General features: G+C 44.2%; 1 protein-coding gene across 14 annotated transcripts in view; it reads left to right on the top strand.

Moving 5' to 3' along the window:
• LOC109890833 (neuron navigator 1) overlaps positions 1–17,555 on the top strand; it is a 132,117-nt gene that overhangs the window by 94,096 nt on the left and 20,466 nt on the right. For 4 of the 14 annotated variants that reach the window (XM_031824759.1, XM_031824755.1, XM_031824765.1 and 1 more), the window contains 13 exons: positions 1,080–1,872; positions 2,227–2,664; positions 2,957–3,007; positions 3,115–3,275; positions 6,196–6,396; positions 7,121–7,173; positions 11,664–11,687; positions 12,106–12,183; positions 14,358–14,366; positions 15,025–15,114; positions 16,017–16,128; positions 16,304–16,422; positions 17,024–17,032. In XM_031824759.1, coding sequence (XP_031680619.1) covers positions 1,080–1,872; positions 2,227–2,664; positions 2,957–3,007; positions 3,115–3,275; positions 6,196–6,396; positions 7,121–7,173; positions 11,664–11,687; positions 12,106–12,183; positions 14,358–14,366; positions 15,025–15,114; positions 16,017–16,128; positions 16,304–16,422; positions 17,024–17,032 — 2,138 coding nt within the window. The remainder of the gene's footprint in view (positions 1–1,079; positions 1,873–2,226; positions 2,665–2,956; positions 3,008–3,114; positions 3,276–6,195; positions 6,397–7,120; positions 7,174–11,663; positions 11,688–12,105; positions 12,184–14,357; positions 14,367–15,024; positions 15,115–16,016; positions 16,129–16,303; positions 16,423–17,023; positions 17,033–17,555) is intronic. The other 10 variants (XM_031824756.1, XM_031824766.1, XM_031824762.1 and 7 more) reach the window with 10 other exon arrangements.

Here is a 17,555-nt window from a genome sequence, read left to right as displayed (position 1 = left end):
TCTAGTGACTCATCTGTCTGATCACAGCAATAATGTTGTGTTTGGTGTTCTTTCATCCCACGCGATATACATGATTGAACGATAAGGGAAACATTCAAACTGCAGTAAAATGTCCTGACTGTAGTAAAATGATGCAGGTTCTAAGGAGGTTCTAAGGATCCATTATGTTTTCTGGCATCGTTCTCTGGGATACGAATGGAGTCTAAAGATATTCATACACAGACTATTTTGTTTTTAACCCCCCCCCCCAATCAATTATGCTGCTCTACACGTCTGATTGCATCTTGAATTCCAATGATGGCTGCCAAGTGAGGCTTTTATACGTGGGAAAGACTGGGAGCTATTTTACTAGTGTTTGCTTTGTCAACTCGCTATCTCCATTTCTCCCTTTCCCTGACTGAGTGACATGAACTGTTACTTCATGTGCCTGTGAATATAAGAGCAATAATTTATGTACTTATATTCTGAAAAGCTTTAAGCATGTCAATTTGAGTTACTTGTCCTTGACAAGTTGCCAGAATAATGTGAATGCACAATCCACAGAGTGCCATTTAATAAAAACAACCAATTTTTTCCCCTCATTTTGGCCGGGTCGCCAAAGTTATTGGGCGTTGCATTTCTCCATGTCTTGGTCAAGGGCCCAGTTTGTCACACAGACCGGTCTGCAATACCTTAGATAGATTTGTGTGTCTGTATGTCGGTGACTCGACCTCTTCATATAAACCATCTGTAAGTAAATACAGATGTTTCTTGCTTATAAAGTTGACTCTCCTCTACTAACACGAGTTATATGCAGCTGTGACCAAATGCAGCTGTGACCAAATTTAGCCATTTAGCCATATTGTATGGTTCTGGTCATCCATGACTCCAGTCTGACTGATTCCCTCTGATTCATCCAACATTCGTCACAGTGGTGTCATCGACATCCAGTCAGGTCACTGATGCTTTCACTCTTTTGATATTTTTGGTTAGGTTCACATTCAGCTGCACTCATTATCACAGCTCGCTAGGCAACAGATGATTACTCTGTAATGTAATCTCATCTAAACTCTATACTTATCTATCTCTTTTGATTGCAGCACCAAAGAGCGACCACAAGGCGGTGGACAAGAACAAGATGTCTGTGAAGGCTGCTGGGCTGCAGCGCTCCCGTTCCGACGCCGGGAGAGAACACCTCCCGGAGCACCGGGAACACCGAAAGCCCCCATCAGGCCTGGTCAAGCCTTCCGCCGGGGCCTCGTTCGGCTACAAGAAGTCCCCGACTACCGGCACTGCCACCGTCATGACAGCAGGGGGCAGCACCATCTCTAGTGGCTCTGCCACCGTGGGCAAGATTCCCAAGTCCTCTGGCATCCCTGTGAAGCCGATGGGAGTAGGAGGGGGAGGAAAAGGGGGGCGTAAGAACAGCTTTGACGCCACAGGCAGTGAGGAGGGGGGCTTCCTGGGGCCCAACGCCCGTAACAGCCTCCAGTACCGAAGCCTGCCGCGCCCTGCCAAGTCCAGCACCCTCAGCCTGATCGGCCGCCCTGGGTCGGCCCGGCCTGCCAGCAGCAGCATCGACCCCGGCCTGCTGAGCCTGAAGCCTGTCTCCATGGCCTGCCCTGGCCCCAAGAGGAAAGAGCCCGGCAGTGGAAGCACTAAGGGGGCCAGTCGAGGAGGGAGCACAGGCCCTGTCAACCAGACAGACCGGGAGAAGGAGAAGGAGAGAGCTAAGGCCAAGGCTGTGGCGTCTGATATGGATTCCCTGTGTGGCTCCCTGAAGATGGAAGACTGTCTGGGGGATTCTACAGGGGAGGTCAGCACCAAACTGCAGGGACTGCGGAGGGCCAGTAGCAGCAAATACCCCGAGCTCTCCTCGCCCACCAGTCAGAGGTAAATTCACCACCGTGACACATTCTCACACTGTTCAAGTCCTACAGTACGTTAAAATAATACCACTCCTTTTGCTGTGGTATGGTGTTTATAGAATCAGCTATGTAGTCATGTGTTAGTATCGACTCAGTTTGTTCAGCTGTCATTTTATGAAGAGTTGCTGTGTAATGTTTTCTTAAACACTTAAAATAGACATAAGAGAACAACACCGCAATAAAACAAGTAACTGTCATTCTGCTTGCTATGTTTTGCACTCATGTCTTAGAACAGGACCAGCCCAGTAGGGTCTCTGGATCCATCCCGGTGCTGTATGGTGATGGATCTGACATTCTGTGTCTCGTGTCTAATTCATAGGATGCTGAGCTGCAAGTCTCTGGGTCGGCCGCCCAGCCTTGCCCACTTGGACAAGGTCAACTCCAATAGCCTGGATTCATGCGTGACCATCCAGGACCTGCCTCCTAAAGTGCCCCCTTACTCTAAGCTCCAGGACCTGGCCGGGTCTGGCTCACGCAGCCCGGCCCCCCGGGGCCTCACCCCTAGCCCAGCACCCGTCCTGCACTTGGACTCCCCCAGCTGCTACCCCAGCCAGACCCTGTCCTTGGGGGGCTCTCCGCTGCTGTACCCCAAACTATCTGGCCTGCACCGCAGCATGGAGTCCCTTCCCCTCACCATGAGTGTTCCTCCCAGTGGAGGATATATCCGGGCAGAGTCCCGAGACAGGGATAGGGAGGAGGTGAGGGGCACAGGGACCTGGGTTGCTGGGAGCAGGACCTCCCTCAATCTCCCAGACAGGTGGGTCTCGACTGGAGCAACACCCTGATGATGGGGTGGCATGGGTTGGGTAACCCTATGCTTGTGGGGGATGTCTTCACTAGTCACTAGCGCAGCAGTCAGTATCTGTATGTAGCAACATAGAATGATCAAACTATGCTACCTTCTTTCTACTGCAACAGAGATATTATTAATAGCAAGAGATTTTCTGATTTGAAAAAAAAAATATCTACAGGTTTAACACTGTTTTATCATGAATTTTTTGATAGCAGAAAGGATCAAATTTGGTTTCTTCGTGTTCTTTCTCTACCAGTTTGCAAACGGACAGGAACACCTTACCTAAGAAAGGATTAGGGTATGTCAAGTAAGTTTGTCATAGTTTCCTGCGACATTTGCTGTATCAAATTATGTAGTATTCTAATCTTCTGAGGCGCATGTTTAATTTTTGCTCTCTTAATTGTCCTGCTCCAGTCGCTACAGCTCTGGTCCGTCTGAGGGTCAGTCGGAAGGAAAGGAGAGGCGTCACTCCCACACGGCAGTGAGCCTGACAGAGAGCGAGAGCCCCCCTCAGCTGCCTTCTCCCACCCACATGCCCCATCTTTCCTCTGGCAAGGCCCACCTCACTAACGTGGGTGAGTCTCAGTTTTCTTTCGTTCATCAACTGTCCTCCAGCTGACTGACTGACAAACTCTGTCTAACTCTAAACTCTCATTAAGACACATCCCCCTGCTGGTTTGTATTTATATTTTGTTCAGTATATACGTATATCCAGTACCAGTCAAAAGTTTGGACACACCTCCTCATTCCAGGGTTTTTAGTATTTTCTACATTATAAATTAGTAGTGAAGACATCAAAACGATGAAATAGTAGATATGTAATCATGTAGTACCCAAAACAGTGTTAAACAAATCAAAATATATTTTAGATTTTAGATTCTTCAAAGTAGCCACTCTTTGCCTTGATGACAGCTTTGCACACTCTTGGCATTCTCTCAACCAGGTTCATGAGTTAGTCACCTGGAATGCATTTCCTTTAACAGGTGTGCATTGTTAAAAGCTCATTTGTGGAATTTATGACAAGGTAGGGTATACAGAAGATTGCCCTATTTGGTGAAAGACCAAGTCCATATTATGGCAAGAACAGCTCAAATAAGTAAAGAGAAATGACAGTTCATCATTACTTTAAGACATGAAGATCAGTCAATCTGGAAAACGTCAAGAATTTTGAAAGCTTCTTCAAGTGCAGTCGCAAAAATCATCAAGCGCTATGATGAAACTGGCTCTCATGAGGACTGTGACAGGAAAGGAAGACCCAGAGTTACCTCTGCTGCAGAAAGGATAAGTTCATTAGAGTTACCAGCCGCAGAAATCTGCAATTAACCACACCTCAGATTGCAGCCAAAATAAATGTAACAGACACATCTCAACATCAACTGTTCAGAGGAGACTGCGTGAATCAGGGCTTCATTGTTGAATTGCTACAAAGAAACCACTACTAAAGGACACAAATAATAAGAGAATCTCGCTTGGGCCAAGAAACATGAGCAATGGACATTAGACCGGCGGAAATCTGTCTTTGGTCTGATGAGTCCAAATTTGAGATTTTTGGTTCCAACTGCCGTGTCTTTGTGAGACTCAGACTAGGTGAACGGATGATCTCCACCGTGAAGCATGGAGGAGGAGGTGTGATGGTGTGGGGGTGCTTTGCTGGTGACACTGTCTGTGATTTATTTAGAGCTCAAGGCACATTTAACCAGCATGGCTACCAAAGCATTCTGCAGCAATATGCCATGCCACCTGGTTTGCGCTTAGTGGGACTTTCATTTTTTTTTTCTCAACGGGACTATTACCCAAAACACACCTCCAGGCTGTGTAATGGCTATTTGACCAAGAAGGAGAGTGATGGAGTGATGGAGTGCTGCATCAGATGACCTGGCCTCTACAATCACCCGACCTCAACCCAATTGAGATGGTTTGGGATGAGTTGGACCGCAGTGTGAAGGAAATGCAGCTAAAAGGGCTCAGCATATGTGGGAACTCCTTCAAGACTGTTTAAAAAGTATTCCAGATGATTACCTCCAGAAGCTGGTTGAGAAAATACCAAGAGTGTGCAAAGCTGTCATCAAGGCAAAGGCTGGCTACTTTGAAGAATCTAAAATATGAAAAACCTTTATTTGTACTATGTTCTACATTGTAGAATAATAGTGAAGACATCAAAACTATGAAATAATATATACATATAAATAGCCCTTACAGTTGACAATAACATATATATATATATATATATATATACTAAATGACCAAAGGTATGTGGACACCTGCTCATCAAACATCTCATTCCAAAATCATGGGCATTAATATGGAGTTGGTTCCTCCTTTACTGCCTCCACTTTTCTGGGAAAGCTTTCCACTAGAGGCTGGAACATTGCTGCGGGACTTTCTTCCATTCAGGGACTTGCTTCCATTCAGCCACTAGCATTAGTGAGGTCAGGTACTGATGTTGGGCGATTAGGCCTGGCTCACAGTTTGCGTTCCAATTCATCCCAAAGGTGTTCGATGGGGTTGAGATCAGGGCTCTGTGCAGTCCAGTCAAGTTCTTCCACACCAATCTCGACAAACCATTTCTGTATGGACCTCACTTTGTGCACAAGGGTTTTGTCAAGCTGAAAAGGGAAAGGGCTTTTCCCCAAACTGTTGCCACAAAGTTGGAAGCACAGGATCATCTAGAATGTCATTGTATGCTGTAGCATTAAGATTTCACTTCACTGGAACTGAAGGGCCTAGCCAGATCCATGAAAAACAGCCCCAGACCATTATTCCTCCTCCACCAATCTTTAAGGTTGTCGGACAGAGAACGCATTTCCGCTGCTCCAGAGTCCAATGGCGTTGAGCTTTACACCATTCCAGCCAAAGCTTGGCATTGAGCATGGTTATCATAGGCTTGTGTGCAGCTGCTCAGCCATGGAAACTCATTTTTTTAAGCTCATGACGAACAGTTCTTGTGCTGACGTTGCTTGCAGATGCAGTTTGGAACTCGGTAGTGAGTGTTGCAACCGAGGACAAATGATTTTTACGCGCTTCAGCACTCAGCGGTTCCGTTCTGTGAGCTTGTGTGACCTACCACGTTGCGCCTGAGCCGTGGTTGCTCCTAGATGTTTCCACTTCACAATAAAAGTCCTTACAGTTGACAAGGGCAGCTCTAGCAGGGCAAACTGACTTCTTGGAAAGGTGGCATCTAATGACGGTGCCACGTTGAAAGTCATTGAGCTCTTCATTAAGGCTATTCTACTACCAATGTTTGTCTATGGAGATCGCATGGCTGTGTGTTCGATTTTATACATCTGTTATCAATTGTATATATCATGTTGACTGTTGTGGACCCTGAGTGTCTCTTTACACTGTCTCATCAGGGGTGTGTGTGTGTGTGCGTGCGTGCGTGCGTGCGTATGCATGCAGGTATGTGTAAGTGCGTGAGTATGTGGGTGTACTTACTTGCCTCATTGTACTGTGTCAGTCTGCCTCTTACCCATGCCAACCTTCCTGTCTTCCCAGTTTCCCCCATCCCGAGCGGTGCCTGTGTCCCCAGAATAACCCGCTCCAACAGTATCCCCACCAATGACGCGGCCTTCGACCTGTACGGCTCCTCTCCACTGGGCAGCAGCATGTCGCTGGCCGACCGGCCCAAGAGCATGATGCGCTCTGGATCCTTCCGTGACCGCGAGCCCGTGGATGACTGTGAGACAGCTAGCACATGTAAGATACCTGTATACAGATATATCATTCCTTTTTTATGGCTCGCCACTATGGCTATATTTCTAACGCCAGTTCCTTTTGGGTTGTCAGTCTACCACTGGGGCCCTCAGTTGATAAAGTTAAACTCAGGAAATGAATTGAAATTCCAATTGCCATTTGAGTGTGATAAGTTTTTTTACTCCCTGAGTATATTTTAGGGAACCTGAACATTCCCCTGATGTTTCAGGCCCCGGCCTAGACAACCCTTGAGTCTAGTAGTGTCCTTGAGGCTGTGTTCTCAGTACAGAGAGAGGGGGGCAGAGGGTGAGGCAGAGAGCGAGAGAGATTGAGTACCTCCATGTTAGAGTTATGTAAAGGTATAATGAGGTGACCCAGTTTGTCTCTGTCACTTCTCTGAAGTCATTTATCTCTTCTTCAACATTGTCTGCATTGCATTATGTTGTTTTCTGTGAAGTACTTATATACTGCCACAAGTGAACTGTCATTTATACCTTGTTGTAAATCTACACACACACACACACACACACACACACACACACACACACACACACACACACACACACACACACACAGTAGCAGGTTTACTGGATATAACGTTGTGTTTAAAAATCTGAACAACGATAGATTAGTCATATTGTTAGCATATTCTGTAAAGTATGGATATGGCATATTTCAGTACTAAACCATGTTATGTGTTTGTTCTGTCTTTTTCTACCTCTTTTAGTCCATGGCTCTGTCCTGTCCTTGGCATCCAATGCTTCATCCAACTATTCCTCTGTGAGTAATAGAATTATTGAGTAATCCAGAAATAGTTATTGTGCTCAGCTGTTGTGTGCCCACAGGACATACTTTCATGATATAACTGTTGGACTCTTCACAATTACATGAATGTATGCGATGCAACCGGAACAGTGCCAGGCCTGGCTAGCCAACTGTACAAATACAGCCGTGTAGTTTTTCTGTCTTTGATTGAAAACATGCCTGAAGTGAGGTGAGATGTTGTGCCAAATGCCACTGAGGCATTCCAGAGCTGAAACCTTGTTCAAATACAACATTTTACCTCAGAACATTGGGTTCTCTCTCCTTTTCCAAATTTGGCCATTGTTTACGTTCAGATAACTGCCAAAATCAAGGGAACACTTCAGTAAATGAGGAATACAAAGTATATTGAAAGCAGGTGCTTTCACATGGCTGTGGTTTCTGAGTTAATTAAGCAATTAAGATCTCATCACGTGTAGGGTCATTATTTGGGCTACCATGTCTAGAAGGAGAGATCTCAATGACTTTGAAAGAGGTGTCTTAAAGGATCATAGGAGGCTTTAAAGGGTGTGTGTGCATGTGTGTCTCAGTTTTCAGATCTCAACCCAATTGAACACTTATGAGAGATTCTGGAGGGCGCCTGAGACGGCGTTTTCCACCATCATCAACAAACACCAAATGATGGAATTTCAAGTGGAAGAATGGTGTTGCATCCCACCAATATGCTGTGTTTACACAGGCAGCCAATATTTGTACCACTAATCGGTCTTTTGACCAATCACATCAGGGGCTGTATTTTAACAAACCTAACGCAATGGTAAATCTTAAGTGCTGGAGGTAGAGCTATAGGTTAGGGGGTGTTTCCTATTTTCTCAACCAGAATTATAGACGCAGGAGCTGGCGGTGGCTTTAAAGGGCTAGGTTTTGACAAATAAGCAAGTTGAAGTATGTCGAGGCTTGAGCCCTTACTGGCCAATCATAAGTAAATAGTAAAATCTATCTTTTATGTATTGCGTTGTCATCAACTCCAAATCGAATGATAGTCTGTCATAGCCTAGTATCCTTGTCCATTATAGCGTAACCTTTACCAAACCATGTTAAATGTAAACTTCAATGAGGACGTCCCGAGGATCAATTATAGCAAGGACATTTGTTAAATAGCCTACAGAAACAAAATAACAAAATGTAGTCCTATCCCATATTTGTTTTTGAACAGTAATTGAATGGCTACAATATAGAAATATATTGTTAACATAGCATTCACACTGATATAGGCGCCTACTGTAAAATGCATTATATTTGAGCTATGGACATGCCAAGCGTTGTCAATAAGCACGATTAAGTTAACTTTTGATAAGACCTAAAACGACAGTGAATAATTAGAATCAAATTCTAATAAAACGAAACAACAACTTGTTTCAAATATGCTATGTCTAAATACAGGCACCAAAATTGCTCCCCATGGGAATATACTAATTAGGCCTAAGACAACATAGACAATGGAGGGTTTTACGCACTTCCACATTTTTCACAGGAGCTGGAAAAATGTCCAATATATAGAGAAAGGGGGAATGTCCACTCACCGTTACTGCTCTCAAATATATAGCTGTAGCCTACCGTCTTCGTTGATATGGCCAGTAGTGACTTTGCCACATGAAAGGTAAACAAGCAAACAGGCAAATATAGCCTACAAGTGGATTCAGCACCACGGACAGCGATTGGAATTCCCACGATTTGAAAGTTAGGTCCAACAGAGGAAAGTGTAAAATACAAAATGATCAATAAAACACAATAAACAGTATTTTTAAATAACTGGATGTTCCTAAACAGGCTTCCTACAGTCACTGACACGTTCCATGCCAGATTGAGTCCAAACCTTTCACAGAAGCGGGATAAAAATTATGTCCAAAATAAATCAAACTTAGTGAGTGAATGTTATTTATAATAAGGGTCACGTGGAGAAAATCGTACCTTTCTGAAATGAAGACGAATGGCCCTTCATTCAGCAAGTATATTTTTCTTAAACCCTCCATGAACACTTGAAGAAAAAAAAAAAGTGACCCCTATAGCCAAAATAATAATTCAAACAAAGTGGATTGCAGAGAACATGTCTACCGTTTACCCTCACTTCTTGGACAGACCAGAGTCTTAGATATGCAGTTTTAGAAACTGTCTTTCATCCTGTTAGCATTACATGGCAACGCAGGAATTTTGGAAGAGCGCAGGGCTGCGGGCCAGAAGGTTGTGGGTTCGCAGACCAACGTGGACAAGAGTAGAGGTGGAAAAATCTCATTTAGAGTAAAAGCATTTCATGAATCTATCATCGTATTTGCAGGTCCGAGGAAAAAAATGGCCTCATATAAACATTTCATGCAATTTTGCGTAATTGTACGTTAGCAGAATTGTTTTAATATCACATAAATGACCAAAAATGACAGGCTAAGAATGGACAGAGAGATAGGCCTATGTGTTCATCTTATTATATTTCTCCAACGCCAAGTCAGTGTGTCTTGTTTGCAACGAAACGGTCCTTATTTCCAAATAATTCAATCTGAGACGTCCTTAGCAATCTGAGCGCCTTTCCACCCGACAGAGTAGGCCTGCCGATGCAAATTTTTTTTAAACTTTACCTGCTGGCTACTCTTCTTCTGTGGCTTAACCCAACGAGAGAAGGTCACAAGTGTTTCCCTACAAGCTGTCTGGGTTTAAAGTGAATAGTGAATAGCTTAATAAATTGATCGAGACCGAATTTGATTACTTCCCAAGCAAAGTCTATTTTTTGGTCTCCTCAGCAATAGAGGGTGGAGGTCAGCCTCTGAATGTCAAAGAAACTAAACAATGATATCCCCATATGCATCAGAATCACACATCTTTCCCAGGTATTTTACAGCTTGTTTCTAGCATAAAGCACTATTATAGATCACTTTATATCATTGGATCCGTTTTATGTTCTTCAAAATCTTAAACTAACATTGGGTAGGCCTGTGCTTTGTGCCATTTTCTTTAATAAATGGTAGACCTATGGCATAACCTCTCATACCCCCCCCCCCAATTCGAGTCTTAGTTTGAACTTAACAGCCCTTCACTGACGCAGAGGTAGTCTATTTAAAGAGTGTGTGGTTGGTGGAGGAATTGACTGACAAGTCTATGGATATAGCAGCCCATAGCCTCATTTCGTCTGTCAAAGAAATAGCCCTCTTGCTGTTAGTCTCATTAAAATGAAGATGGTTGAAATGAATTGTGTCTACATAAATCAGCACCATGAGCTGTCCATTTCTAATTGATTGTGCCACGGTTGCTGCTTTTAGTTTCAGCCACACAATGTAAGTTACTCGAATATCAAAGTTGACCTTCGGTCCTCCTTCTCCTCTTCGCGCTCTCCTTTTCCAAACGGAACAAAACATAAGCTGTAGGTGAGACCCACACGCAAGATGCTGCATTTTTGGGACAAGGCCTAATACATAAAAACATTTGGGAAAAAGCCTTTGACTGTCCTCCTGGACTGCCGTCATAGGTACAGCCATTGGTTAGGCAGCACACAAAAAAAAACTTTTGATCAGCAAGAGCAGAGCAGGCCGGGGCTCAGCATCGGAATATTCACTGCAGTGTGTAGTGTATCCTATTTGTATTTACACCGTCCCAGCAGATATCTTAGAAATACAACTTTTCTCTGTGCTTCTTTAGCCCATATGGATAACTTGATTGAGACCAGACTGAAGAGCCTGAAGGCACACTTGATATCGCTTGCCCAGCGGAGAATCAGATTATGGGCGGCATCGGGCACACATCGATATATATCCCAATAAGCAACTCATTCTAAAACACTGAGAAATATTGACTTTTCGTCAATTGCAAATGATGTGACCCTCCCCTGGACTAGATTAACGAAATACTAAACCCTCCTCTTTCTGATCCATCCCTTACGAACTAGCGTGCGTTTAAAAGTTACACCTCTTTGCCGCCAGCCGAAAATAGATCCCCAAAACTTGTCGCAACACATCTTTTTCAGAGCTGATCTGTTTGGTCAAAAGACCAGCCATATAGTTCCAGATCACTTGTGGAATCTATGCCAATCTACGCATTGAAGCTGTTCTGGTGGCTCGCGGTGGCCCAATGCCCTATTATGTTGGTGTTTCCTTTATTTTGGCAGTTACCTGTTTATCCAGGTCTTTACCATGATGTTTAAATTCTATAAAACCTCACCTCTCGTGAACTACCAAGGCTCACAAGTTGTGGTTTGACTGCTACTGATACACACATCAAGTATATATCCTTATATCCTTATATACAGTCATTATTTTAGGGTGTATTTAAACCTGCCTTTACCCTGCTGAACACTTACAAGATGCAGTCTGAATCCCCTGCCCTCTATATATAAACTCAGGATTGTACCTTAGGCCAGATCTACCGTTAGACTACCACAACCCACCGTAACCTCGACTACTCCCAAGTTCACTCTATGTGCTTTCTTCTCGTTCCTTCTTTCTGTCCTACTGTGCTCTCGTAAGACCGAGGAGAGGATACAAGGAGAGGTAAGGCTAACACGTTCTGCTCTTCAACTCTCCCTTGTCTTCATCTCCCAATATCATCTCGTTTGCTCTCGTCCATCCGTACCGCTCACCTCCACCCGTTCAGCAGTCCTTCGGGGATCAGAAGCGTTGTTTTCCCCCAAACAATTGTAATTCATTTAGCATGTAACGTGGCATGCTGTCCAGCAACCATTGTTTCTATTGTTACTACTTTATGATTTCATGTTCTCCCATGAGCTTACTTAGTGTCATGCACCTTACCCAGCCAATAACTCATTCCATGTACTACCATACAGTGTAAGGCGCTTTGAGATGTGGAGAAGTAAGTCAATTGTCAGGCCGTCCGTCCGTAAATGACAAGGTGTGATCTTTGTCTGCTCTGCCTTTCTGAAGGACCTTGTTGTTATTGTCTTCTTCGCAGCAAATCCGCAAGCTGAGACGCGAGCTGGAGAACTCCCAGGAAAAAGTGGCCAACCTGACCACCCAGCTGTCTGCCAACGTATGTAGAACAGGCTTCTCGCCCTTTCAACCTCTATCTCACACACCATGGTAGCAGGATCCATTTGTTTGCTTTCAATATAAAAATATTAAAAAATGTCTTTGTCTGTGTTGGGACATATGATGGATGGAAGCTGAATGAGACTGAATCCAAGTCTGTTAAGAGTCATCTAATAATATAAATGAACCTGTCTCTGGGTGCCAGACATTGTGATGAGGTCTTTAATGCACAAACCAACACAAAAACCATGTCAGACAAATGTTGATATTTTTATGAAGATTTTTAAAGCGCCTGGATCATTAGGCATTGATTAAACTGATGTTGAGCTACGATAGGAAAGCATGCATAGTGGAGAGGGTGAGATCAGATAGATTTATGCCCAGTGCATAGAACGCAATCTAACTCGCAACTCGAAATCCAATCAATGAAAATTAAGCTAAAACTAAGCTAGCATTGGTTAAAGCTTGGGTCAAGAGTTTTCCCCGGTCATGTGACCTTACCAGGGAAAATCTTCTGTCCATTGTTGTGGTTACTAAGCAGACATAAACCTATAGTGTTCTAGATGGTAGGCAGACATAAACCTATAGTGTTCTAGATGGTAGGCAGACATAAACCTATAGTGTTCTAGATGGGATAAATGCCCACCTTGGCCTGGTCATAGCTGTACGTGGTGCTGGTTAAAGTTGGCTTTGGCCCTTGCCACCTATGGTTAGCCTACTAGAGGCTTGCTCTGGCTCCCGCTCCATACCCATACCCAGTACAGCCAGCGATGCTGGTGGAGATTTATGAACCATAGGCACAACATGGTCTCAGGGCAATTTGTATTATTCTGTACGTAAATATGTGAGACTCTATTTAGTATGATATATTATGTTACTTGAGCTAACATTATGAATGGAATAGTCGTCTTACAATATCAAACGAATTAGAGGACATATAGTATCATGCGTCTTTCCCTGTCGTGCAATAGCATATGAATTCGAGGATGTAATTTATCACACGTAATGGTGGATGTGTAGGATAGGTCTTTCTCTGTGACCAGGTTTTTCTTGTTGTGTCATAACAACAAAGGAGAATTATGGGGAGAATTTACGTTGGTGGGTAGGTGAACTAACAACAAAGGTTAGAATAATTTACGTGAAAGGTTAGGGGAACTAAAATGACAAAGATTAGGTTAATTTACATAGCATGTTAGGTGAATTGGGTTAACTTTAGAATAAGGGTTAGGGGAAGGCTTAGTGAAAATGCTACCGTTGTCCCCGACGCGACTCGAACACACAACCTTTGGATTGCAAGGCAGTCACGGATCACGCTCGCCTATCCTCCCCGAGCAACCTCTCTACTTTCGTTTCTGTCTAAAGTAACTAGACCATTAGTAGGTATCATACATCTTGGAGGTACTCAGAAATACGTAAAGTATGTTGCGTATAGTTCTGAGGCCAGGCTGGGCCCACAGGGGGTAAACCATCAACGCTGCACCCCCAACAATCTCTTCTCTCTCCCCTGTACTGCCACAACCCCTTTTATTCTCTCTGCACTATACCTCCCCACCCCATACACCCCTCACCCCATCACCCAATCTAAAACCAAAGCTCTTTTCAGGAACTGCACTTGATGATTATATTGCATGCTGTTTAAGCAAAGAAAGTCGAGTCCACTACAGTACTAACACTGTCCATTGGCAATACCCTTTAACCCGGTCTAACCCTCTAACCTGAGTGTGTTACTGCTACTGCATGATTGAGTGTGATATGACCACAGACCTTGGTTCAGTGTTAATACATGCATAAACAGTATTTATAAAACAATTGATAAAAACCTACACAGTAGGAAAAATTATAATTTTGCTTCATCCCTTACCCACTGGATTATTGTCTCTTTATTATTTGATAAATTGTACGATGTCGCTATTAACTGTAATTAGCTCTCTGGCCCAATGTCTGTGTGTGTGTCTAGGTTGCGTGTGTGTGTGTGTGTGGATGTACGTGTGCGTTCATGTGTGTGTGCACGTGCACATACTGTATGTGTGGGTGCATGCGAGGAGTGTGATCCCGGCCTAACGCCACTGTCCCTCTCTCCTCCACTGTTGGCTGTATTGACCGCTGGTTCTGGACTCTTTGCTGCCCCCTGCCTGCTGGCCGCTGACCCACACCTCTGGATGCTGGGTGTAGCAGCTAGGCCAGGTTTGTTGGACTGTCTGTTGCTTCCAGATCCCCTCCTTCGCTGTCGCATGACTCTCGCTCTCTCTCTCTCTCTCTCTGACCGTCCATCCCGTTCCGCAGGCTAACAGGCTGACCTGGTGCTGAGGTTCCTGTTTTAGGCGCCGTGTGGCGACGCCAGCCAGGCCTCGACACCTACCTTGAATCATGTGGATGATGGCATATCTGTAGTTTTAGTTTTAAATAGGCCTCTGTACTTTACAATTGCCATGTAAACAGTAGCTCATGTTGAAATGTAAGAGAATGTAAAGATGGTAGCCTTGTTACAAGATGCATACACATACCATATAAGTTAAAACAGCTGAGGTTTATTGTTACTCTATTACATTAGAGTCACATTCACTACTGTGAGGGTTCAGAACAGTCTCCCATGCTACATCAGGTTGGAGAGGCCTGTGCCCCAGTGCCATACTCCAGTCACCACTCATTCACTCACACCCCACCCCACCCTCCTCTCCTCCCTTCCTTTCATCCTCCACAGCTGTCCATCCCTTCACCCCTCCCTCCTCCTGGCAGATGGAGAAAGCCATTTGCTTGATGTGCAGTGAGCCTGTGGTGCCTGTGGCCTCTAAACGGCAGTGACTCATCTCTGTGTTCTCTCTCTGTCTCTCTGTCTCTCAAGGCTAATTTGGTAGCAGCGTTCGAGCAGAGCCTGCAACTGATGACGTCACGTCTGCAGAGCCTGTCGGTCAGCCAGGAGCAGAAGGTACCGGTAAATGCAGCTGCATTATTCTGCCCTCTCTTACATCCTTCCACGATGAGGGGGGGCGGGGGGGATTATTTTCCAAATCTTCAATCGAGCAGAATTCTGCGCTATTCATTTACAGTCCAGCTATTTCCAATCAATGTCAAATAAATGTCCAAAAGATATGTTTATTATTCATCGCTCTTTCCAGTTCACCATAATTAGCTGTTAGCAAACAGAGCTTCAAGTTGTGAGAATTTCATCAAAAAAGTGCATCTGGAGAATTCATGTTTAACCAATAGTTTTTCAAACAAATGAACCAATTTGACTTTTGTTATATGAGAAGGCTGAGCGCAAAGTGAGCGTAGAGTGTAGACAGAGTCTGATCTCCTCAGTGTGTTTTGACAGTCAAGGCTAACATCCTGGACCACAACATGCCCTTGAGCGTTAGCCGCATGACCACCCCAAAGCCCTGGCATCGTCTAACTGTATCATGCTGTTGGAGAGCAGAGGACAAAGACTGTCAGGAGGACAGGAAGTTAAATCTAGGTCAAAAGTTGACATGGTGCTAAGGTCTTGTTTTCACCAGCCACTCAGCACAATCCTTCAGGTCTGAGACCATAGACACACCAGAGTCAGTCCCCCCATGTAGGACTGCTGTCAGCTGCTCAACGGGGTACATTAGCCCAGAAGATATACAGTAGGGAGTCCTCTCTCAACATCAGAGTAAGATTGCAAAATTCCTGTAACTTCCACAAAATTCCCATGTTTTCCCAGAAATCTTGGTTAGAGGATTCTCCGATTTCCTGCTTCCGGGAATCTTCCAACCAGGATTTCTGGAAAACCTGGGAATTTGGGAGAAGTTACCAGAATTCTGCAACCCTAGAGGCAACAGACAGTTGTAATGTACTGGTCCTGTTTCCTTGTAGGACTCTGAGCTGACTGATCTGAAGGAGACCATAGAGATTCTGAAGACGAAGAACACAGAGGCACAGGATATAATCCATGTGGCCCTCAGCAACCCTGACATCCCTCCCAAAGGTAGGGAGCCAACCAAGGGTCTAACGTTCTTTCAATATAATCCCTTTGACCATTCCCTCTCTTCTCCAGACCAGTTTTTATCTTCTTTCACCGCCCTCACTAGCTCATCTTCTCTTCTCTAGAACGGTTTTTCTCTCTCTTCACTCCCCCTCACTAGCTCCTCTTGTCTCTCCAGAGCTGCAGATGAAGAGGCAGAACTCTTCTGAGAGCATCTCCAGCCTGAACAGCATCACCAGCCACTCCAGCATGGGCAGTCTGAAGGAGCAGGAGGCCAAGAAGAAGAAGAAGAGCTGGGTGAGGGCACAGAACCGTCTAAATATAATAAGGAATTAGAGTCAGGATTCTAATTGGGTTTCTGGTTCTATGAGAGAACCCTTTAACTAGGGTCAGGGCAGTGGTACTGTCTTGTCAAAACGGTCTGGATTTTTGGATCAATGGGATTTGATCGGCCTATTGGTGTCCAACGTTGCGAAAACCTAGAATTTGAGTTCCTGGAGTTCACTATACCAAGAGTTTACCACTGGACTGGCTAGTAACAAGCAAAGTGGGTAACTTTACTTCACTTTATGTGATCTAGCTAATGCATGTGTTCATCAAGCATTCATAAACTCCACATAACATGTTTTACACGAGCTATAAACCAACATAAACATTCTAAAGAGCCTATAAAATAGCAACATCATGAAGTTATGAGATTGGCATAGAACAGGATTGCTACATTTTAGAATCCTAACTTATGTTTTGCATTGAAAGGAGAGAAACCATCCAGCCACTCGCTCTGTGTCTGTGGTCCTGCATGTGTGGGTTCTCACTCTCTCTCTCCAAATCTGATATGAAGTATGACTCCTCTCTGATCTCTCTCTCTCATGCTTCCCTGCTACTGTATTTTATTCAGGTCTTTGAGGTGAGTAGTGGATTTTGTAAGAGCCCCAAGCCCCCCCCCCCTCTCTACCTCCCTGCACTGATGAGTCATACTTGTTAGGTATTTGGAAAAGCTGTGTGGTTTTTCATCCCATATTAAACCTAGCCAGATCCACTTCATTCACTAACTGTACTTCACGGTAGCATACATTTTTATGTATACCATTTACAGTAAATATAAGGCAGATAAATGATTCAGAAATGACAAAGTAAATTGGATCATCAGACAACGTTTTCAAATTCTGTTTTGTTTAGTGTCCCGAGAAGTTTTGATTTCGTGCAAAGCTTGTCTGAAAGTTAGTGAATGACTGTGACATTTTTTTCTTCTCCAGAGGACTTTTTTTGTGTGATATAGTCACCCCAGCCATTTCCTGTTGTTTTCTTGTGGTACAGCAGTCCTCATATTTGACATATCATGACAAAACGTCAAACTCAACACTATTTTTTTTAAAAGCATATGTATTGTCGAATCATAGCACTCCCATTGTTTAAACAGTACAGACAGT

The sequence above is a fragment of the Oncorhynchus kisutch genome, linkage group LG5 (assembly GCF_002021735.2).
Source record: "Oncorhynchus kisutch isolate 150728-3 linkage group LG5, Okis_V2, whole genome shotgun sequence".
In the NCBI taxonomy this organism is placed as follows: domain Eukaryota; kingdom Metazoa; phylum Chordata; class Actinopteri; order Salmoniformes; family Salmonidae; genus Oncorhynchus; species Oncorhynchus kisutch.
Note: the sequence above shows the minus strand (reverse complement) of the source record. Positions and strands in the feature narration are given on the sequence as shown.